Below are 23,682 nucleotides of genomic sequence, written 5' to 3'. Positions count from 1 at the left end.
AAAAAAAAAAAACACTTCAATTAAGTAAAAAAAAATCTTGAATTAAGCCAAAAAAATCTAGAATTAACAACTTAAATTTGTTGTCTTTGATTTAGGGCAAAAAATAACATTAAATTATGAAAATATATATTTATAAACTATCCTGTAACACTAAAATATGAATAACCTGAAATGTCTAAAGAAGACTCAGCTCAATTTTTACAATTTTCTGCCTGTTCCTCAGTGTTTAGTGTCTTTGTAGATCTGATCCATAATGCACATGTAGAAAGGTGAAGTTGAGGAATAATATTGTTAAAATCGCACTAAATTTTCTTACATTTTTTAACTTAAATTTCAGTTTTTTCAGTTTTTTTTTTTTTTTTTTTTTTTTCCAGTTTATAAAAGTAAGTATTTTCATAATTTAGTGGGATTTTTTTTTACTCTAAAAGACAAACATTTGGAGTTGTCATTATTTCTAGGTTATTCTGTTCTTCTTTTCCTCTGAATATGGAACTGAACTAACATGAGTCTGACAGCCCTGCAGTCCAGTGTCGTAGTTTGGCCCCTGGGATGTTTTTGCCAAGTGCAAAAATTCCAGTCTTGAACTGAATTATGCAAAAAAAAAAAAAAAAAAAAAAAAATTAGCTTGAATTATGGAAAAAAATCTTCAATTAAGTAAAAAAAATCTTCAATTAAGCCAGAAAAAATCTTCAATTAAGTAAAAAAAAATCTTGAATTAAACCAAAAAAAATCTTAGATTAAGTAAAAAAAAATCTTGAATTAAGCCAAAAAAATAAAATAAAATCTTTAATTAAGTAAAAAAAAATCTTGAATTAAGCAAAAAAAAAAAAAATCTTCAATTAAGTAAAAAAATCTTGAATTCAGCCAAAAAAATCTTCAATTAAGTAAAAAAAAATCTTGAATTAAGCAAAAATAAATAAATAAATAAATAAATAAATAAATAAATAAATAAAAATCTTCAATTAAGTAAAAAAAAAATCTTTAATTAAGCCAAAAAAAATTATTCAATTAAGTAAAAAAATTTTCAATTAAGCAAAAAAAAAACAAAACAAAAAAAAAACACTTCAATTAAGTAAAAAAAAATCTTGAATTAAGCCAAAAAAATCTAGAATTAACAACTTAAATTTGCTGTCTTTGATTTAGGGCAAAAAATAACATTAAATTATGAAAATATATATTTATAAACTATCCTGTAACACTAAAATATGAATAACCTGAAATGTCTAAAGAAGACTCAGCTCAATTTTTACAATTTTCTGCCTGTTCCTCAGTGTTTAGTGTCTTTGTAGATCTGATCCATAATGCACATGTAGAAAGGTGAAGTTGAGGAATAATATTGTTAAAATCGCACTAAATTTTCTTACATTTTTTAACTTAAATTTCAGTTTCTTCAGTTTTTTTTTTTTTTTTTTTTTTGCCAGTTTATTAAAGTAAGTATTTTCATAATTTAGTGGGATTTTTTTTACACTAAAAGACAAACATTTGGAGTTGTCATTATTTCTAGGTTATTCTGTTCTTTTTCTCTGAATATGGAACTGAACTAACAGGAGTGTGCCAGCCCTGCAGTCCAGTGTCAGTAGTTGAATGCTGACCCATGCAGGCTTTAGTCCGTTCCTTCAGTGCTTAGTCCATGTCTTTGTTTGTCGCTCTCCTCCTCTCCATCTTTAAAAGCATCAGTCGGGAAGTAAAGCGGAGAAAGGGAGGCGACCGCGCAAATACAATGATCTCAGAAACTGGCAGCGACAATCCCAAGGCCGACTATCTGCGATCCGACGCGAGCTTTTGCAACGACTCCCCCGTCTCCTCTTCTCCGGAAGCCGGGCAGCGGCTGAGCGGAAGGCGGGACACGCAGACCACCAGCGGCAGCATCCTCCCGGAGGAGAACGGCAGCATCCAGCCCCTGGTGTCCTCCTCGTCCTGCGCCGCCGCGGCCGCCTCCTGCATCATGACATCCGGGGAGTTCATGCAGACCGCTCCCCTGCTGGTGCACCGGTCCAAGAGGAGCCTCCTGTACAAGGCGCTCTGCTTCCTCCTGCTCGTCTTCCAGGGGGGCATCCTGGACTTCTACCTCATCATCTTCACAGACCTGTACTGGTGCTCGTGGATCGCCACGGACCTGGTGGTGGTGTCCGGGTGGGGGATCTTCTTCATGAAGAACGCGCGGAGTAAGAGGGAGCGGGCCTGCGGCTTCCACCAGAAGAGCTCCATCTTCGGCTGTAACTTGGGGGAGTTCACCTACGCATACCTGGCCTGGCTCATCTATGTCATAGCCTGCACCCCCAAGGTACGGAACCCGAGTGGGGTGGTGGGGGTGGAGGGGGGGTAGACCACCTGGCACTGTGGGTTTATCCACATGCGTAAAGAGCGTCTCCAGATGGCTAAGAAACTGAATAAACTGGAAAAAAAAAACGAAAAAAAAAACTGAGTATTGACTAGTTATATCCAAATAACAGTTTATCTTATCCTCCTGAGACCCAGTAATGGTTTTTCTAGGGGACAAGAGTTTCATAGCTTTACTTCTTAAAAAAAGAAAATCAAAACAAACACTTCTGTCCACATATGGGAACTATTGCATTAAGCTGTTTCCAGTTTAGGGATGTAAAGATATGAAAATTTCATATCACGGTTATTGTGACCAGAATTATCATGGTTATCATTACACTGGGTTACAAAAAAATGTTTTTTGCAAGTTGTCTAGGTTTTTTCAGCTGAATTAGGACCATTTTGCACCACTAAATCCAAAAATGACATCTGTTTTTCTCAATCAGGTCAGGTTTTTTTGCTAATTTGATTTTGAAAAATTTGATCTTCTCACAAAATTGATTACATTTTTGTGACTTTATCAGTTGATTTTTTATATAGTTCTCACCCAAAATAGGTTTTAAGAGAAAAAAAAAAAAATCATTTGATCACTTGATTCCTGTTAGGTACAATGGTGTATTCACCGCAGATGTAGCAGAATACGCCAGGCTTATTTTTGCAAGATCTTCTAGTCGAAGCCATTTCATTCACCTGTAAAATTAAAAAAAATATTTATCATAAATTGGCAAAAGTAAAATCTTCAGAACTTGTTTATTGCAAGAAATATGAAAGAATTTTGTATCATATGATGTGAAAATGCCCAAAAATGTAAGCAAAAATGTTAAAAAGCCAATATGTAGCATAGTTCAGAAAGTTGACCTGACTGAGCAAAATTAATGTGATTTTTGGATTCAGCACACCAAAATTATCCTAAATCAGCTCAAAAAACTTAAACAATAAATTTGTTGTTGACCAGTGTTATTATCGCGGTATTGTTGAAATTGTGCTCAAAATGTTCAAAAAGTACTTATACACACACTGAAATAATTTAACCAAGTTGTATTAAAAAAAACCAAATAAATAAAATAATTGGCACAATGTACTTTCTGTTGACAGAAACATTCAAATATTAACCCTTAGTGGTCTGAGCCTATTTTGGCCATTTTTCAGTACTTTTGATTTTGCCTTTATATACTTTGTAAACAAATGTTTATTATACCCATGTTTGGGATCTGTTTTTTTCAGCACAACTTCATCTATCTCATCTGTCTATTATTTTTTTCACTTTAACCTACTATAAAAACATAAAAGGACAGAAAACACACACACACAAAAAAAAATCCAGTTTGAAAAATGTCTATAATTTATTGCATAAATAACACAAAGATGCTTAATGAACTTTTTCAAAGACTTTAAAAGTGAATGTTGGTTCCAAATATTAGGTCTATAAAATCAAAATTGTAATAAATTAAAACTATACTCAAATATTTGACATAAAAGCATAGCTTTACACAGGGTTTTTTTCCCCTAAAAGTGCAGTAATCAAACACGGTTATCAGGATAATTAGAATTTAAACGGTAATTCTAACCGTCTGCAATTTTACAGCGGTTTATCATTATACTGGTAATCGTTACATCCCTATTCCAGTTATTTAATGTAAAAAAGCCAAAACTTGTACTTTTTTCTAGGTCTCAGGAGGACAGAGTTCTCAGGCACACTGTAAAAAAAAAACCCGTAAAAAATGGTATTATTCCGTCAGCAGGGGTGCCGAAAAAATACTGTTAAATAACGGAAAATAACCATCTCATAAAAATGCACTGTAAAAAAATAACTGTAGAATTAACACCAAAAAGTTGTAAAATTGCAACATAAAAAACCTGTAAGTGACAATACAATGCAAAGTTGTTTATTTGAAAAGATTTTTGTGTTAACGATTAAATCAGAGGTGTCAAACTCATATTCATTCAGGGGCCACATTCGACCACTTTGATCTCAAGTGGGCCGGACCAGTAAAATAATAGCATAACAACCTATAAATAATGACAACTCCGAACTTTTCTCTTTGTTTTAGTGCAAAAAAATAACATTAAATTATGAAAATATGTACTTTTACAAACTACCCAAACCAAAAAAAAAAGAATAACCCAAAAAAACTGTTTGTTTTTTTTTTTTTTTTTAGAAAAATAAGTGCAATTTCCAAAATTTTATGCCTCATTGTATCATTTATACATCTACAAAGGCACAAAACATTTAGTAAAAGACAGAATATTGACAAAATTGCACTTAATTTTCTTAAAAATTTTTTTTTTAGTTTTTTCAGGTTATTCTCATCTTTTTTGTTTGGGTAGTTTGTAAAAGTAAATATTTTCATGATTTTTTTTTTTTTTTCCCCAAAAAAACAAACAGAAATATTTGGACTAATATTTATAGGTATAATGTAATATTTTTGTTTTTCACATTAAACCAAGAAGGATATTTGGAATCATAGATTATGTTACTATTATTTTACTTGAGCTCACATTGGTCAGTATGTGGCCCCTGAACTAAAAAGAGTTCAACATAATTGGTTGTTCATATCTTCAGTGTAATTTTTGCACTTTGCAAATTCATCCCATGGGCCGGATTGATCCCTTTGGTGGGCCGATTTTGGCCCACGGGCCGCATGTTTGACACCCCTGGTTTATCTTATCCTCCTGAGACCCAGTAATGGTTTTTATAGAGGACAAGAGTTTCATAGCTTTACTTCTTAAAAAAGAAAACCAAAACAAACACTTCTGTCCACATATGGGAACTACTGCATTATGCTGTTTCCAGTTATTTTATGTAAAAAAGCCAAAACTTGTCCTTTTTTCTGGGTCCCAGGAGGACAGAGTTCACAGGCAGCCTTTGCACAACTAGAGGTTTTATTTTTCTGTCATCTTTCCTTCTTTATTTCAGTCTCTTTAAATACAATCAAAGTCCTTTTAAATGAACAGGAATAAGATCAATCTGGATCAGGGGTGTAAGAAAATATCAGTTCTGCAATATATTGTGATATTCGACTTCATGATACTGTATCAATATTAAAAAGTACTGTATTGATATTTTTCATTTTTTATTCAAATGCAGACATGGCCGAGATTCATTTTTGTGTTTCTTTTTTGTTTATCATGCTCTTTTATTTATATATTCACATGGGTATTTTGCTCTGTTGTTTGTGAACTACAAAACCAGTATTGTGATATTACAGGTCATACATGAAGCTTTTTTAAATTGATAACGGTTATTTCAAGCATCCTAAAAGTACTTTTTACTGTCTGAGAGAGGCAAATGTTTGTTTGTTTGTTTGTTTTTTTATTGGGAATGCACAAAAATAATGTTCTGATGATTTCAGGGACTGAACACTATGTATTCTTTTGGCAATAGAATAGGAACATTTAAGCAGGATCTTAAACTGTAATGTCTGTAAAACATTATTTGTTTATTTATTTGTGTGATTTTTGTACAGGTAAAGCCATGTGTTGAAACTTTATTTATCCAAATGCTGAACTATAAGTTATTCCACGAAATAATATTTTAAAAAAATAAACAAAACAAAAAATATCGCCTTGTTAACAGTATTGCGATATATTGTGATATATCGTATCGTGATCCTACTATTGTGATTTGTATCGTATCGCCAAAATTCTTGCCGATACACACCCCTAATCTGGATGTAGATGTTTTTGGTTCTGCTTTGAGATGCTTTTGTTGTTGTATACCTCTACCTTTTTAATTATTGGTGGTGTTCTGTATCCTCTTGAGTCCCAGTAGGGGGTTTTGTTTGTGTGTTTTGTTTTTGGGTTGTTTTTTTTGAATTGCTGGGTCTCAGGAGGATATGCTAAACTGTTATTTGGATAAAACTAGTTCCCACCTCTTGTCATTATTCAGTTTTTTTAGTCATCTGGAAATCGGTGAGACACTCTATAGGATTAAAAAGGACAAAAATGCATCGCAAAACACAAACAAATATAAGCAGTATAAACAAATATAAACAAATATCCAAATATCAGTTTATAATGGAGTTCTAGATAGATAGATAGATAGATAGATAGATAGATAGATAGATTTCTATTTTTATTTTATTTTAAATTTCAGAACATTATCTGAATAAGTGTATATGTAGTTATAATATAGAACAATGCATAAAATAAGATATTATTGTAATTAATTAATACAGACTATCATGATTAGGAGATATTATCACATTTATTACTCATTGTATTTGTAGTAAATATTTGAAGTGCATATAAATATTATAGTTTATATTAAAAACGGTTGATTATGCAAATGTGATTGTGTTATCACGTGACTAAAAAAGTGTATGTGAATGGTTTGTATGGATGTTTTGTGTTTTATGGAAAAATAAACAGAAAAAAAGTGTGTTGACAAAGCAAAGGAAACGGAATGGATTTAATTGTTAGTTTGTAAAAAAGAGGTGGCAGTTTATAAGTTATACTTCTTCCCACTGCTTTTCGAGCACCAAAAAAGTTTGTTTGACCATGTTGTATGGTTCTTTGTTTTCTGATGATTCTATGTGCTTCAGATAAAACTAAACTAACTAATTTTATTGGAGAAATCCACTCCAAGTGCCAAGTATTCTTAAGTTAAGATAAAACATATAGAAGTGTGAAATACTGTGCTCCTGAACGGCATAATAACACATCGATAATAGTCACCTAATATTGCACCATAAACACAAAAAAGTGAAAATGTAATAATGCAAATGGACAAACCAAACCAACGTATAAGATGATGATCCGAAACAACATAAAGAAAATTTGACAAAAATAATGTAAAAGACGAAACAACTTATACCAATACTGGTTGATTATATGAACGTGTTAAACTCTGGAATTCTCTTTATAATGAGCTGAAGGACTGTAAAAACATATTCCAACTGAAAAAAAAGTGTATAAAGACAGAACAATGAGATTATATGAACAGTTATCAGTTTTTACATTTTGCCTCGTATTTGTTTTGAATCTTGTGACATATTTATTTGCTTATTTTGGTCTGGTATTGTAATTGTTTTGCATCATTTCGTCAGGTATATATTTACCTATGTTTTGTACTTCCTGTATATGTAGTTTTGCACTTGGTTTTGTATTCATTTTGTATTATCCTTGGATGTGTTTAGTTCGGTTTGTCTGACTTTATACAGTATGATTTTATAGCTAGTTGTGTATCGCTAACCATTAAGGCTATGATCATTTAGAAGGGGGCAGGAAATATAAGATTTTCTTCATCCTGCTCCTTTTCGAGCATGGGTGTGTACATGTTTGTTCACCTGATGGTTATTGAATGTCTGCTGATGAAATCCACAACCATGAATGAAATAAATAAAAAATAAATAAAAATTTTAGAGTCAGTGTAAGAACAAACAATGTGTATTTATCTCTGGTTTTACAATCGAAAACAAATGAGAAAAAAACAGGTAAAATACTAAAATAAAGCAGCACATAAAACATGTGGCTGTAAATACAGATGTAAAGCCACAGAACGACACCACCTGTGTGTAGATGTGGGAGTTGTAGTTCTATATCCTCTATAACAGGGGTGTCAAACTCATTTTGGTTCAGGGGCCATATTTAGCCCAAGTTGATCTCAAGCAGGCCAGACCAGTAAAATAATGACTTAATAACCTAGAAATAATGACAAATCCAAGTTTTTAATTTTGTTTTAGTTCAAAAAACCCCCCATTAAATTATGAAAATATTTACATTTTACAAAAAAGATGTGAATAACCTGAAAAAACAGACATTTCATTTGAAAAATTAGTGCAATTTTAACAATATTATGCCTCCACTTATTATTTATACATGTTCATTTACACAGTGTTCCATAAACATTTGGTAACAGGCAGAATATTGTTAAGATTTTGGAGTTTGGAACTAAAATTTGAACAATTTCTACAATATTATATCTCTTATTATGAACACAACTACAGTTCACAGTGGATCCATAAATGCACAAAATATTTAGTAACAGGCAGAATATTGTTAAAATTGCACATTTGGGGTTGTTCGTCTTTGTTTATATTTATGTGTTTATTTGCATTTTATTGTGATAAAATAGTTTTGTAAACGTTAATATTTTCACAGTGTAATCTTTTTTTTTTTTTTCACCTAAATTTTTTCCACAGTATTTTTCACAGGAAAATTTGTAGTTGTCATTATTTATGGGTTATTGTGTTGTTATTTTTACTGTAGATCACATTGGTCTGTATGTGGAACCTGAACAAAAATGATTTTGACAACCTTGACTGTTCAGGTTAATTTTTGCACTTTCATCTCACGGGCAGGAATGGAACCTTTGATGGGCCAGATTTGGTCCCCAGGCTGCATGTTTGACACCTGTGCTCTATAACATCCATGTCGTCGGCTTCCTGATAAAACCTGCTATGTGACTTTTGGCAAATTTTACAGGAAAAACAAAAAAACTGTTTATATATCAGGAAACTGTGAAATATGACAAAAAAATATCTGTTCCTTTAATGTTGGTACTTATGATGGAATGTAAACAACTTTCACAGGAGACTGAAATTTGAAGCTATAATAGGGGAGATAGCAGGTTTTTATTCACAACCAAAAATGTCACTTAGCAGGTTTTATCAGGAAGCTGACGATGCGCCACTACATCAGCAGTGACTGACCATCCACCGCTTCAATCTCTGTGTCTGTCCCAAGGTGGTGCTCATCCTGGAGACCTCCATCCTGGACCTGATCGCCCTTAAAGTACCATGTGGGGTAACGGGCTTCAAGATCATCGTGCTGCTGTCTGCACCTCTGCTCTTCTGCCTCATCAACTCCATCATTGAGGATCTGAACGGCGCCACGCGACACCACTCCCAGAGCTGCTTCATGAGCACCTGCCTGGACCTACTGGACAGCTTCACCCTGGTGGAGATGCTGCTCCGGAACGAGATCCCCACCGTGTACCTCAAGTACACCGTCATCTCGGTGTACTTCGTGGCCCTGGCCGTCCCGGTCATCTGGCTCTACGAGTTGACCGCGTCAGAGCTGCGTTGCCGCTGGTTGTGCGCCCGTTTCTTCTCCACAGGCCTGGTGGTGAATGCACCGTTGCTGGTGGTCAGGTGCTTCCAGGTGTATGTGTACAAGATGCCCGTGTCTGTGTTCATGTTCAAGAACATCTTCATCCTGCTGTGTAAGTTCCTGGAGCTGGTGGAGCAGTGCGTGGCCGTCCGCGGGGTTCGGAGGCTGGCAGGAGGAGGAAACCCGGCCCAGTTCTCCCACTGTGTCTCTGAGAACGACATGTGTCCGCATGGGTATGTCAACACCTTGGCGGTCACCCAGTCCTAGAGCGGTTTAGGGTCTGGAGATACTGTCGGTGTCTGTCGGGGGGTGTGGAGTCACGCTGCGTTCTAGACACGACTAGGAAGTGGAAGGTCCAAATCAGACCCAAACCTCAGCCTCAAAATCAGCAAAACAAGCGAACAATGAAGAAATGGAAGGTATTCAAGAACAGTGTCCTCATTAATTACAATAGTATAAACTTAACACATACAAACACTAACAAAACATAAAAATAACACACTTATTCCAAACTGTGGCTTCAGATATCGGTCTCCAACCCATGGTTAAGGCCTAGTGGAGTCCACATGCAGTTTCATTCTAAGATGATTAATCACATTTAATGCACTTTGTTACAGCAGTACCAACCTGAAATATTAACTGGGCCTGAGCAGTACTGGGGATACTATTCTCAGAGCACAGATATACAACTACTGCATACTGGAAGACACTAGTGGCTTTTCCATCGGACATCTGCGCAAAACTTTACTGATATTTACTAAATGTCGAAAAAACAGAAGTGCATAATGTCGGTTTTTCCATTAAATCACAATTGTGAGGATTTGTTTATTTATCGCAAGATGACATGAGAAGTCACTCCATAAACATGGTGACAAATATAAATATCACATTGATTTACAGATATATTCAATATTATTGTATATTATCCCTCTATCCTGCACTAAATTAAAAAACGATTGGGTTTCCCGGTGTGTCCACACATACCGCACCATGTTTCTTTTAAAACTCTTCTTCGCTTGTTGCAACATCCATCAACATCCAGGGTGTTTTTATTCATGTGACTCTAGTTGCAGAAAAAGGTCTTTCCATTGTAGTTTTGCATGATATACCAATTTCACTACACCCAAAAAAACACCTTTTGCCAGCGCAAAAACCTTTCATTGAAAAACAAGAGTTTTGGCGAAATTGTCATTTTTCCATTGGGTAAATTTTTATGCGCAAGTTATATTCGCACAGTTTGAGGGTCAATGGAAAAGCTACTAGTGAACAACAGCAAAAGTAGGAGACAAAAATACAACTTTTAAGAAAAAGTGATTCAAACTTTGAGAACAGAATGACCAGAGTCACATTATAGACGTGATTTGAAAGATCACACATAATACTACTACTAGAAACAATTAAGAAAATAATGTGTATAAAAACCTGGAACTGAAACTAAAACAAATCCATTTTGCAACTTTGGTCTAAACCAGATGAAGAATGGTTCAATAATGTTCCTTAGTAACCTGAATCTGAACCTCAACAATTTCAAAAATAAACCCATCATATAAGATTTCTCCTCGATTTTATTACATTTGGTGAATACACATATCAGGTTCAGGTGCTCAAAAGCACAAAACAGACTCTTGGTCCTAAACAGGAAATCTACTTGTTTGACCCTGTCTTTGCCTTTTCCAGCTGTTATACTTTAACAAATGCTTCTAAGGGAGTTAACTGAAGTAGATTAAAATCTGGTCCATGTCGTTGATAGACCTTTGTAATGACAAATCATCAAAATAGTACTTTTTGCTGACAGATGTTGCCACCAGTTGGTTATGCAGTGAACTTGAGTGTTTTGCCAGAAATGGCTCAGTAGCGCCCCCTGCAAAATGTATGTCCCCTAATAATAATAAGGTCTAAATCTCGACATACCAAATTTCTTAGACACATATAACAAAAAAGCTACTTGGACCCATATTCTCGACCGGACAGTAAATTTTTGCCATTTGCTGCTCTTTATTGTCAACCACTTAAGTAATATTGGACTCCTTTGTGTAACATCTGATGGGAGTCTTGGCCTGAAAGCATTTGCAAACCCCCACATGCTGAGGTGCAGAATTAATATTTCAGTTTGTGACTGTGCTTTACATACATATGACCTGACAAATTCCATAAAAGGGTCAAAACACTGTATTCGAAATCTCTCTGACAGGACATTTTAGAGACTATTTGACAGATTAGTGTTGCTAAATGACCCACATTTTTACTTTTAAATTCACTTTTGCTTTAGTTGGACCATAAGGGATTATCCAAATCAAGGAGGTACGTTATAGTTTGAAATAAATGTTGGAATGGCAATCAATTAAGGTTTGCTGTCTGACGGGACATGACTGTGTTTTGACCCAGAATGAAATTGCTGTCGAGTATTAGGCACACAGACTACCTGAGGCCTTTGTTTACCCGCCTTGACGAACTGCGTTAAACCAGTTTCCATGTAAGGGTTGTGGTAAAACAAACAATAGACTTACTGTGTCTCTAAAAATATAAATCCTCCTGAAACAGCCACTTTGAAAACCTTCGAGGCCAACCCTTTCCTTACCGGAGAATGGACTTTCCAGTTTTGGGGTATGTGTGGAATGCATGTGGTGCACCAGCCTTACAATGCTCCCAGCCCAGTCTACGTACAGGTGCTACAGTCAAGCCCAACACCTGCAATAGCCTTCAACTAACGGACAACAGACTGTCGTGAACTGGACCTGCTGAGTTTTCACTGCTGCACTCGGAGAGGAGAGGGCAGCGGCTGGGCTCTGGGGGGGGGGGGGGGGGGGTTGTTTTTTTTGGGTTTTTTTTTTTTTTTTTTGGACATTTAGTGCAATCGGAGGACTTCTAAACACCTGCTCCACCTTGTACATTCATGTTTTCTATTGATGACGGTGTTGTCCGCTGTCTGTGCTGTTTCTAAACGCTGTGTCTGGTACTAAGAGTAGAATAGACACTTACATGTGTGTAAGCCGATGCCATGCATAACAATCCGACAGTGCCACAAACTAACAGATTTTCTAGCCCTTTTCAAACGGACTCCCAACCAACATTGAATTCTGTTGGTGTTGCTGGCTGTGCTACTGTTCTACTACTTCTTCTGTCACATTGTGCATCCCGAGTCCTAACAGATCACTAACCTGTGTGTCACCTGAAGCGCCCGGCTCTCACCACTTCGCTTCATTCACACCTGAGCCTTCTGTGAGGTCAGTGTTTAAAACAGATCAACACACTCTAAAAAGTGTCCGTTTCAACACAACTATGTGCAAGGAAAGTACAGTTACAGTGTACGAGGCATGTGGATAATAACTGCTTTAATATCTTACAAATATGTCCTTTAATTCAGGATTATAAAAGCAATAGTAAATACATGTAAAACTTGATTGACAAACTGAAAATTAACATTCTGGGTCCTAAATCTAAATTTATTAAGTCATATTTCTTTGAATCTCTTTGTAATTTTGATATATTCTCAAAAATTCCCACATAAAAAAACAATCTTATTAAAATTGATCCAAATAGATATAAATCAGATTTACTGGATTTACTGACCTAAACTTCCTTCTTACCCTACCCATCTTTGTCCTGTATCACAGGTGTCAAACATGCAGCCTGGGGGCCAAATTCGGCCCGCCAAAGAGTCCAGTCTGGCCCTTGGGATGAATTTGTGAAATGCAAAAATAGATATTAAGAAATTAACAATCATTTAAGTTCAGGTTCCACATGCAGACCAATTCAATCTCCAGTGAGTCAGACCAGTAAAATTCTATCATAATAATCTATAAATACTCACAACTCCACATTTTTCTCTTTGTAAATGTAAATATTTTCATGTATTTACACTAAAACAAGGTATAATTTCCCCAAAAATGTGAATAATCTGAACAAATGTGAAGAACCTGAAATGTCTTTAAAAAAATAAGTGTAATTTTAACAACATTCTGCCTGATACTAAATGTTGTGTGTGTTTCCACTGTGATCTGTACATTATAATGAACATGTGGAAATGATAAACTGAGGTAGAATATTGTTAAAATTACACTTATTCTTTCAGTTTGTTCAAGTAATTCACATTGTTTTCCATTGTTTAATTTGACTTTTTTCACTGTAAAATATAGAGAAAAGTTTGGAGTTGATATTATTTATATATTATTATGTTATTATTTTACTGGTATGGTCCACTTCAGATCAAATTTAGCTGAATGTGGCGCCTGAACTAAAATGAGTTTGACACCCCCATCCTATATCCACCTGAAAGAGGGTGAAAACATAGTATACCTATGCCCATGCCCATCCTGTTGTGTTGAAATCACACCTTTTTGGAGTGTGTAGCATGCACAGGGTGTTCACACTGTTCACACGTGCATGGAGGTGGTGCAGAGAACATCACGGTCTGACAGTGAATTACCTCCAGTACTGCGCACACGCCACAGCTTCTATGTGTGGACACGACCAAGAGTCGCCTCATAACCTTATACCACAGTAATGTGTCTTTTTAACAAACATGGCTGAAAAAAAAAATCGTTTTGACTGAAGATGAAGTGTAGTTAAGACATTGTGCAATATAGATCAGAGGGTTCTGAACTGATTTTAGTGCCTATTATTTTGGATCTGAATGAACCTGGAGTTCATTGAGAGGATTTTATTTCCCAGCTTCCTTTGCTCCTCTGAGTGATCAGTGTATGCAGGTCAGAGGTGAAGTAGACTTGTGCCTTGTGAGCGGTCGACGATAGAGGGGTCAGAGATGATGATGATGATGATGATGATGATGATGATGATGGAGTAAATCAACCTAAAAGGACCATCACAGTTTTTCACATTTATACCTTATGTCAGATGTCAGATACTGCCTGAAATGTTTGAAGTACTTTATAGCTTTTATCGTGGCTGTTAAAGCAGCACATTGTTTAGGAAGGTAACGTATGATCATATGATAAATAAGTAGATGCACAACAAAAAAATCAAGTACAGTAAGGAGATAGGGTGTCATGTGGATGGGGTTACCTTTTTCAGTCAAGTTTGACATTTTTGCGAGTTTACCGGTCCTGTGATGAAGCAAATCCAGCAGTAGCACCGTCCTAAATATACTGCAGTTCTAATTTATAATAGTACTGCTTGGTTTGGTTCAATGATATTTCACCCAAACCCAACAGAGCTGCCACTAAGGACATCCACATTTGTGTCTTTACTAACCCATAAAGACCCAGAATTATATCTTTTTATTCTAAATAAATTTTCCTCTACATTTAACCATTAGCAAGTGATTTATCACCATTTATTCTAATATTATCTTTAGCATTTTTTCAGTGAAAATCATATATTTTCCTATATTTATTGTACTGAATTAGGGATGCACCGATAGCACTTTTTTTCAGACCGAGTACAAGTATAAGTACTTACATTTGAGTACTTGCCGATACCGAGAACCAATTTGAGGACTTAATTAAACCATTCCAGTTCTTAGTTGCTTTTGTGAATGTGCTTTATTGTCGTTGTCATTAGTCTGACTGGAACAAAGTGCTGCTACTGACATTTAATGTGTTAGAATGAGCGTTTCTCAATGAATCCACCAGGGGGCGCCGCTCTTAATTAACCACAAATACCATGAAGAAGAGTTTTTTGAGAAGAAGAAAGTCAGTAATAATAAACATGGAGACTATAGAGGTGGTAATACTAATGTTGATATTGATGAGGGTAGTTGTCATAAATAAATCAGTAGTTTTTCTCTAACTCACACAGTCGCTCTTTAAAACAGATCCTCTACCTCCACGATTCCCGCTGGTATTCTCCGCCTGGGTACGCATCCACGAACACCTGGAAAACAGATGGAATGTACACAGAGGACAGACAGAACACTCCATCCGTATCCGTTTGTGTCTTCAACGTTACTTGCAGTCAGTGTTACTTTGGTCACCGTCATTTATTTTGAAAAATCCCAATACTGGTATCGGTGCACCCCTATACTGAACGTGTTAATGAAAGCTCAGTAAATTCACAGGTCATTATATCAAAAACGATACTTGAAGGAAACATGACTTTTTCAGCAAAATGTATCATTAATTCTACATAAAAACAAGTGTCTACAAACATGGTCATTTGTTAAAATACATGAATGAATGTCGCAGAAGACAATGATGTTTCCATGTTCAAGACATAACAGAGAAAATGCATCTGATGCTCATGAAATGCTGAGAAGCTGCATTTTACCTGAATTATTTCACTGTATTGATAGGATTAGTGGTTCTTAACCCATAAAGACCCAGTGTTACTTTTGTGGCAGTTCCCAAATAATTTTTTCTCGAGATTTCACTTTTCTTAAATGATTTATCACCATTTATTATAATATTATCCTCTATATTTTGTATTGTTTCAGTGAAAACCATGTATTTTCTTGTATTTAATTTACTGATCTTGTAGATGTTCATAGAAGCTTAGATTAAAGTTGAAGGTTATTATATCGGAAACAGAGAAAATGGAAGAAAAAGCAACTTTGTAGAAGATGATGATGTTTTCACATTCACTATGGAGCCTCTGAACATCCAAATGGGTCATATCTGATGACCATGAAAAGATGACAGTCTGTATTTTACACCAGTCATTTACCTGTACTGATAGGCTTCATGGTTCAGAAGTTATTAAATACTTTATATCAGTAGATGGTTTTGGTTGCCAGTTGCAGTTTGGGTCTTTATGGGTTAAACATTTTAGATCACAGTAGATGCTTTTGGGTCTTTAAGAAAAAGTGAAGAAGCAAATGTAACATCACCTGGTGCTAACAAACAATCACAAGATGCTGCAGCTCAAATGACTGGTGTTAAAATGCTGATCTAATGGACTGAGATGTAACTGTTCAATGGCCTTAACTGGCCCATTAAACTCATTAGGTAGAGAATATCCATGTTTAGAAAGAGCAGATCCAACCATGTGTGACCCCAAAATCCATACTGTTCACCTATCGTAGCATATAAACTGTGTGTAGTTTGTGTCAACATGTGTCTTACCTTTTATCCACAAAGCTCGCACTGTAAAAAATGGCCAAAAAAGGTGTTTTTAATCCAGTTTCCTGCTTACAAAAATAAGCAAGTGACATAAAGTTGTCACAAAAAAATATCACTGAAGGCCAATATATTCCACAACACAGCTGTAAAACTGTCACTCAGTTCTGCCCCCACTGCCAGTAACTCCACTTGTACGTATTCATATTATTAAGTGTAGGATAATAAAAGCTGTATTATGTGACGTGCAGCGCTGACTTGCAAATTCAGATGTTTTCTGATTGGCTGGCATGACTCAAAGTGATCCCAGCAATATTATTCTCCACTGTCATTGTTGTTATTGTAGACATGATGTGGACTAGTTCCTATTCTTGGTGTGGATTGGCCTTATAGTGGTGTTTCACTTGTTGTTTGAGAAGGAATCCCAGCTGCAATGATAAGCACTCAATAATTTGCCAAAAAAAGATTGAACTGAATAATATTTTATTGCGTCTGGTAACAAAAAAATAGTGTTAGATCCACCATTTAGGTCAGTGTTTAGTAACTGTTCAGTGACCAATTACAAATCAGTGTCCAACTGACCCTTGTAATAAGTTACATGAGCTCTAGGTAATCCAATAGGGTGGTTCAACAATCATGGTAAAAAATAAAGTTTCAGATAACCTCAGTTAGAACCCTGCATTAGGTTTTGGCATTCAGAAGATGATTTAGGAAAAAATTTGGAAGAAAAAGGAGATGTTTTAGAAGTTGCACATTGGCATTCTTGGACTCCAGTGTGATACAAGAGCAGAAGCAGCTGATGGTTCACAACATGATGGAAAATGAAGGTTCTTTGGGTTCCACTAAAGCGTTGGGATGCCCTTAATCAAGCAGATTATGAAGGGAAGCAGATCAGTGATTTTGTCCCCACCAGCACGATGTGTTTCTTTGAAACTTTGGATCTGCCACAAACATTCTTCAGAATTCCTCCAGAAGACTGGGCTGATGATGCAGACTTTCAGAAGGTTGATAAAACTGCGCATTCCACAAAAGTTGTCAGTGATGTTGCTGAAAGAGGGGTGAAGCTTATTCAAGACTTCAGCTGTAGCTGAACAAAAAATGAAGAGCAGAAACAGTACTTGCTCCAAGTTGTCAAAGAACACAGGAACATTTTTTGTCATTTCAATAAAGCAACAGTGGTTGCTGGACGTTTTAAGTAACATTTTTATGCAAGTTGCAATTTGATTTTGAGAATTAAAATTACAAATTGTTCTAATATGCCTTATTCATTTGGCTACTTATGTTATAGTATATAGAGCAATCTTCACGTGTCTTGTGCAACCTCTAAATATTAATTAATTTGCATAAAATTTGGACCAAAGTAATTTGGCCAGGTATGGAACCAAATGCAGGGTTCTAATCCAGAGAAACCAAAAAAAAAAATTTTTTGGACCACCCTAGTAATCCAAGTGAGTCTGGTTCCTGTATTTGAGATAGGATGATAAGAATTCTGCGCCTTATTCACACTGTTTTGCTGTATGATTCCCCAGATATCCTCAGTTGAATCTCAAATACACAAAATTCCTAACAAATAAAACACATTACAGTTTGTTTTCAGGCCTTGACCCTGATGTTCTAGTTCCAGGTGAGAGGAAAAGAGATTTTTTTGTCTGCACAGAGGGTTAAAGGTCATAGAGATGCTGCTGTACAAAGAACGACATGCCGACTGGTTGCGGTGCTTTTCTTGGCTTTGTTTCTCCTATTACACTGAGAGGAATGGCTTCTGTTTGTTGCTTAGTATATCTTGCCAAAGTATTGAAAGTGTTATATTTTATACTTCTTTGAATATTTTCTTTGTGCCAGTAATGTACTAACTTTGCTTATGTAAGCTATGCTTTTGGAAAGGGTCTTTCTTTAGATTTGCACATGAAACTTAGCACAGCAAGGAATCACAAGTGAAACCATTTCTGAACATTTCAATCAAAACTGGAGAACAGTGGGTCTTTCTAACCTGCATGAACAAGCACAGTGCAGAATTACACTGAAACTACCAAAGGACGCTGCTTTCATGGACAGTAAGAGGAGCCAGTCGTGTTAACAGATCCCAAAGTGTTTGTTTTCTTTATGAAGGCCATGTGCAATGGAAAACACAATGTGTGCTATACGGAACACTCTTCTGTCTTTTACAGGCTTTCCTTTTCTTCTAACTCGTTTACAGGGAAAGAATATTGCTGTTGTTTACAGATCAGACTCTACCTGTACTGTAAAGTTGTGTGGTGAAAATCTGTACTGCTATAATCCAATCTGTGTACTGTAGATGTAAGACAGTATTCCATGGTGAAAACCTGAAATAAATCAGAGGAAAGCACTGTACAAACAGACTCTGTTACATTATTCTGTCAGATTTAACCTGCATTTAGCGAAAAAAAACAAACCTTTACAGTTAACATTTAGTACATGTGTAAACCACTCAATTACTTAAAATAAACAGCAATGAATCATATTCCCAGAGCGGCCAGAGACTTTAAGATTTGATGATGGTTGTTAAATAATTTCGAAATTAGTAACTGACTAGAGCACAGGTGTCAAACATGCAGCCCAGGGGCCAAATCCGGCCCGCCAAAGGGTCCAGTCCGGCCCTTGGGATGAATTTGTGAAATGCAAAAATTACGCAGATATTAACAATCCTTTTAGTTCAGGTTCCACATTCAGACCAATTCAATCTCCAGTGGGTCAGACCAGTAAAATACTATCATAGGAATATGACCAAAGCATGGGCTATTTCTGTCATATAATAAATACACAGAACTGGGTAATAATAAATGGCATCTGGATACATTTCCAAAGATTTTAATTTGGCCGGTAAGACACAAGGCCATTGGTCCTATTTTTGTATTTATGACATAATTACAAATTAATCTAAAACCTAAATATAAGTCTATGAGCTTTGTAAGGATAGTCTTAGGTGTCTGTAAAAAGTACCAACTCTCTGGAATGGATCAAAAAGTGAAGGTAAGAAGAACTGGTTGTCATTATATAATAGTAAATTTATTACACACATAGTAGAAATCACCATTAATATAATCTGACCCTGGGTTTAGTCCTCAAAAATAGAACAGACACATTCATGGCACTAACATTATCATGGTTGCCAAGTTGGATTCTCCAAAAAAGTGAAACAAACAATGTGTAAAAGTGAACCTTCATACAGTGTAATGAAAACTTTTAAAACTTCTATCATTACATCATAGTGAGCTTCAGTGGTATGTTATGTTCCTCCAGCTGGATGTACCCGGGTACTGGTTTAGTCTACATGAGGGTCTGGATCACATGCTTTGGTCTGGGTATCCATTGAAGTGCAGGTCTTCTCCTAGACCCTAGATTCTGAGCCCCCCAAAAACTGGGTACCCATAATTTCACCAAAGAAGTACAAATGTTTGCCCCTTTCCCACCGCAGGGACTTTTCCAGGAACTTTTGCTTTATCATCCTTCACCCGAAATTACCTGGGTAAAAAACTTTCTCTGTAAAAAGTTCCAGGTAGTGGGGTAGGACTTTTCAGATTCAGGAGTCCAGTCCACCTTTGGGGTGCTGTGAAAACACAAAGCACACAGATGACCAGGAATTCTTTAATCCACGTAAATAAGTTCCTAGTAATAAAAGTTCCTTAGAATCTGGTGGAAAAGGGGCTATTTCCAGGGATTTTTTTTTTTTTTTTCAGTCCAAATCCAGGAGCATCACCAGTTTGTTTCCACAGTCTACAGTTCATACAAAATAACAAAGCAAACTTGACATTCTTTGGATTTTAGGAACCTGACATAAACACAGACAAACTGATGTGTCTGACAATACCCACAACCGAGACTCCCAGTACAAGTCCTTCAGGAGCTTTGTGCCGGGTCCAAAGTCCAAATTGAAAGTTTACATTCACATTATGGCACATCTTCATTCCCTGCGGGCATCATCCCAACAATATTATAAAATGTGTTGCAATTGATCACAGTTACATAGGTTTAAAATTCCATAAAATCATTGATTTTCATTCAAATGGAATTGAGCGTTAAACACCATCCTTAAAAATAGACACTTGTTCTTGTGCAGAGGTGGCACAGGTATCTGCACAAGTATGAGAGATACTGAAGTGCTCAGAGCACGCCAACAGCATTTTAATATTCAACGTCCACCATTATCACAGAACACTGACCAGAAACTAAAGTCCCTGAGGCTTGAAACAGGAGATGTGTGTTTTTCAAAGAACATCTTCTAGACCAGGGGTGTCAAACATACAGCCTGTGGGCCAAAACCAGCCCACCAAAGGGTCTACTCCGGCCCATGGGACGAATTTGTGAAGTGCAAAAAATACAATTTTAACAGTCAAGGATGTCAAAAGCATTTTAGTTCAGCGGACAGACCACATATACAGACTGATTCAACCATAAGTGGGTCAGACCAGTAAAATACTATCTAACCTATAAATAAGGACAACTCCACGTTTCTCTTTGTTTTATTGTAGAAAGGTAAAATTACATGAAAATATTTGCATTTACAAACTATCTTTTCACAAAAAATGTGAATAACCTGAACAAATATGAACAACCTGAAATGTCTTAAGAGTACTAAATGCAATTTTAACAATATTCTGCCTGTGACTAAATGTTTTGTGTATTTGTAGATCCACCGTGATCTGTAAAGTTATAATGTACATGTGTAAATGATAAACTGAAGTATGATATTGTTAAAATGATGCTTATTTTTTCAGTTTGTTCATGTTATTCACATCTTTTGAAAGGATAGTTTGTAGATGTAAACCTTTTCATAATGTAAATTAACTTTTTTCACTCTAAAACATTGAGAAAAGTTTGGAGTTGACATTATTTATATATTATGTTATTATTTTACTGGTTCAGCCCACTGCAGATCAAATTTAGCCGAATTTGGCCCCTGAACTAAAATGAGTTTGACACCCCTGTTGTAGAAGATGACGGTGTTTCCATGTTCACTACAGAGCCTCTAAACGTCCAAATGGTGACCATGAAAAGATGACAAACTGCATTTTACAACAATTTTTTCCATGTATTGATAGGATTAGTATTATGAAACATTTTACACCAGTAGATGGTTTTGGTTGCCAGTGGCTGTTTGGGTCTGTATGGGTTAAAGTGTGTTCTGGCAGAGCATTAGTCATTAGCCAATGCTGGAATATTTTATGTTATCATTAAACTGTTCCTCCTGCAGCCTTCGCAGAGCCTTTAGCGATTCTTCTTCAGATGTCGGCTCCTTCTGAGAGGACATTCTGGACATGTAGCCTTGATCCGATCCACTGCTTGGACGCTTTCCACATGTCTCCAGAGTCTCGTGCTCCTCCATCTCCACAGGCTGGGAGCGACTCGTTTCAGACAGGGGAAGGTGTTCACTCTGTACGCTGTTTGTGTGTGATGAATGCGTCCAGTTGAAGTCCATGGACGGTGGGGGGGGTCCACTGGGATATGAACGAGGCGTGGACTGGTAACTGGACGGTTCTTCCTGAACCTCATAAGGCATTTGAATGATGTGTTGCTGATCGATGGAAGGCCAGTTCTGTCTTGATGGCGGAGGCCCGATCAAAACAGGCTCAACTGTAAAGCCAGATTCTGGTCCCAAGCAACATGGACTCCGCTGATCTGGATTTAACGGGTGGGGGCGATTCCACTCAGTGTTCACTATTGGTGTGTGTTCGACCACTGATGACGAGTCCGTGTGTGGGTTGAGCTCAGGGTTGAAGACATGAATACTGCTGACATTCTGATTGATCATCACCCCCTGACAGTACACAGGGGGGCCTTCGTTGATCACAGGAACGTACTCTCTCACCGGAGGGATCTGCAACTCGTCGATGAGTCGGCTGGATTCGCTCATGACCTCCTCCTCGCTGTCTACACACTGCGTCTCAAACCAGTCTGGGTTTTCCAACTGGTACAACTGGAAGGTTTCAATGGCAATCCTTAGATCTCTACCTGAGGGACAGGTGAAGTAGTCCTCCTGTCCAATCCCTTCGATCTGTTTCACCCGATCCGGCTCATACTTTTCAACATCTAAAATGCGGAAGTAGAGCTCTTCAAAATGCTTCATCAGCCTGTATTTGACAGCGATGTCAAAAACCGACGGTATGTCTTGTTCGCAGCTGATATCGTCAAAGTAAGCCACCATGTACTTGCCCATCCGGCCCGGCTGGTGCATGTCCGGCAGGAAGAGGCTGAGGAACGGGGTGATCATGTCATCAGTAGGCGACCGCACGTCCTCTCTCAGAGTCACCTTACCCTGACCACACATGGCTCTCCACTTGGCCTGGACGCCTCGTGAGCAAAGCACCAGGATTTTGTCCGAGGGATTCAGCTTTTGTCGCTGCCACTCCAGCCAGCGGACCCGGCCCACCATGCTGACCGAAGCCGAGTCCAGCAGGTCCACCAGTACCCTGGTGCCACACTTGGCCTGAAGGAAAGCGGACAGTTTGAGGATGATGTCCTTGTAGAGGTGGTGGTCATGGGAGTAGATGATCAGCACTTTTGGAGGTTCTTTCGGTGGGTCCTCAATTTTCGGACGGGGCTCACCAACGCCACTTAAACCTGAGTGGAAGAGAAAGGAACACTGAGAAGTTGGCATTACATGAATTTCAGAGGCTTTCACTTTTAACTTATTTGTAGGTGTACATTCAATATTCTTAAAATCCACCAGATTAAGGCTTATTTGTACCACATTGAACTGACATAGTTTAAGTTGTGTTCTAGCCACATCGTAAACACAGAAACCTGAAGATGTTTCCCCTTAAGTCAAGTCCACTACATGTAGGGTGACCACATTTGGACTTCAAAAAAAAAGGACACTCGGCTCCGCCGCGAGATACTTGATCACATGCTATGTAAGTACCGTAGTATTTTGTAGTATTCTGCATCTATAACCCCAGAGAAAATATTTCAGTGAAACAGGCTGCTTGGAATTATTTTATTCTTCTAGCTGTAGAAGTGTCATAAAAGCTGCTGTGTGTATGTACTTGAGTTCTTTTTTTCAGGACAACTTTCAAGATCTGGCAAGATCAGGTTTTGCTTTACTGTGTGTTTTGGGTAGAGTAACAGAAAAAAACAAACAAAAAACAGAATTTATAGGTTTTTACTGAATAAGGCAACTTATTATTACCATCACTTTGCTTTGTGTGTGTTTGTTAGCAAGATAACTCAAAAAGTTATGGATGGATTTTCAGGAAATTTTCAGGAAATGTTGATACTGGCACAAGGAAGAAATTATCAAAATTTTGGTGGTGATCGGGGGGGGGGGGGGGGGGGG

The 23,682-nt window shown here is 36.9% G+C and overlaps 2 protein-coding genes and 1 long non-coding RNA gene across 3 annotated transcripts in view; 2 read left to right on the top strand and 1 right to left on the bottom strand.

Moving 5' to 3' along the window:
• The first annotated feature begins 1,631 nt into the window (after positions 1-1,631).
• tmem121b (transmembrane protein 121B) lies at positions 1,632-10,117 on the top strand. The gene is made up of 2 exons (XM_030148996.1): positions 1,632-2,284; positions 9,010-10,117. Exons 1-2 carry the CDS (start codon positions 1,721-1,723, stop codon positions 9,640-9,642), a joined length of 1,197 nt encoding a protein of 398 aa, XP_030004856.1. The 5' UTR covers positions 1,632-1,720; the 3' UTR covers positions 9,643-10,117.
• A 5,801-nt stretch (positions 10,118-15,918) lies between these two features.
• On the top strand, positions 15,919-18,740 carry LOC115429115 (uncharacterized). Its single transcript, XR_003936729.1, has 2 exons — positions 15,919-17,010; positions 17,829-18,740. It is a non-coding gene; the product is annotated as an uncharacterized LOC115429115 (long non-coding RNA).
• Positions 18,741-21,407: 2,667 nt separating this feature from the next.
• il17ra1a (interleukin 17 receptor A1a) overlaps positions 21,408-23,682 on the bottom strand; it is a 21,205-nt gene continuing 18,930 nt past the window's right edge. The window contains exon 11 of the mRNA XM_030148300.1: positions 21,408-22,967. Within this exon, the coding sequence (XP_030004160.1) occupies positions 21,550-22,967 (1,418 nt within the window). The 3' untranslated portion in view covers positions 21,408-21,549. The remainder of the gene's footprint in view (positions 22,968-23,682) is intronic.

Source organism: Sphaeramia orbicularis, chromosome 12 (genome assembly GCF_902148855.1).
Source record: "Sphaeramia orbicularis chromosome 12, fSphaOr1.1, whole genome shotgun sequence".
Taxonomy (NCBI): Eukaryota; Metazoa; Chordata; class Actinopteri; order Kurtiformes; family Apogonidae; genus Sphaeramia; species Sphaeramia orbicularis.
This window is presented reverse-complemented; position numbering and strand designations above follow the sequence as displayed.

Coding starts and splice junctions, on each gene's coding strand:
- tmem121b (XM_030148996.1), top strand. CDS start 1,721: ATGATCTCAGAAACTGGCAGCGACAATCCCAAGGCCGACTATCTGCGA. Junction 2,285..9,009: donor TCATAGCCTGCACCCCCAAG/GTACGGAACCCG, acceptor GTCTGTCCCAAG/GTGGTGCTCATCCTGGAGAC.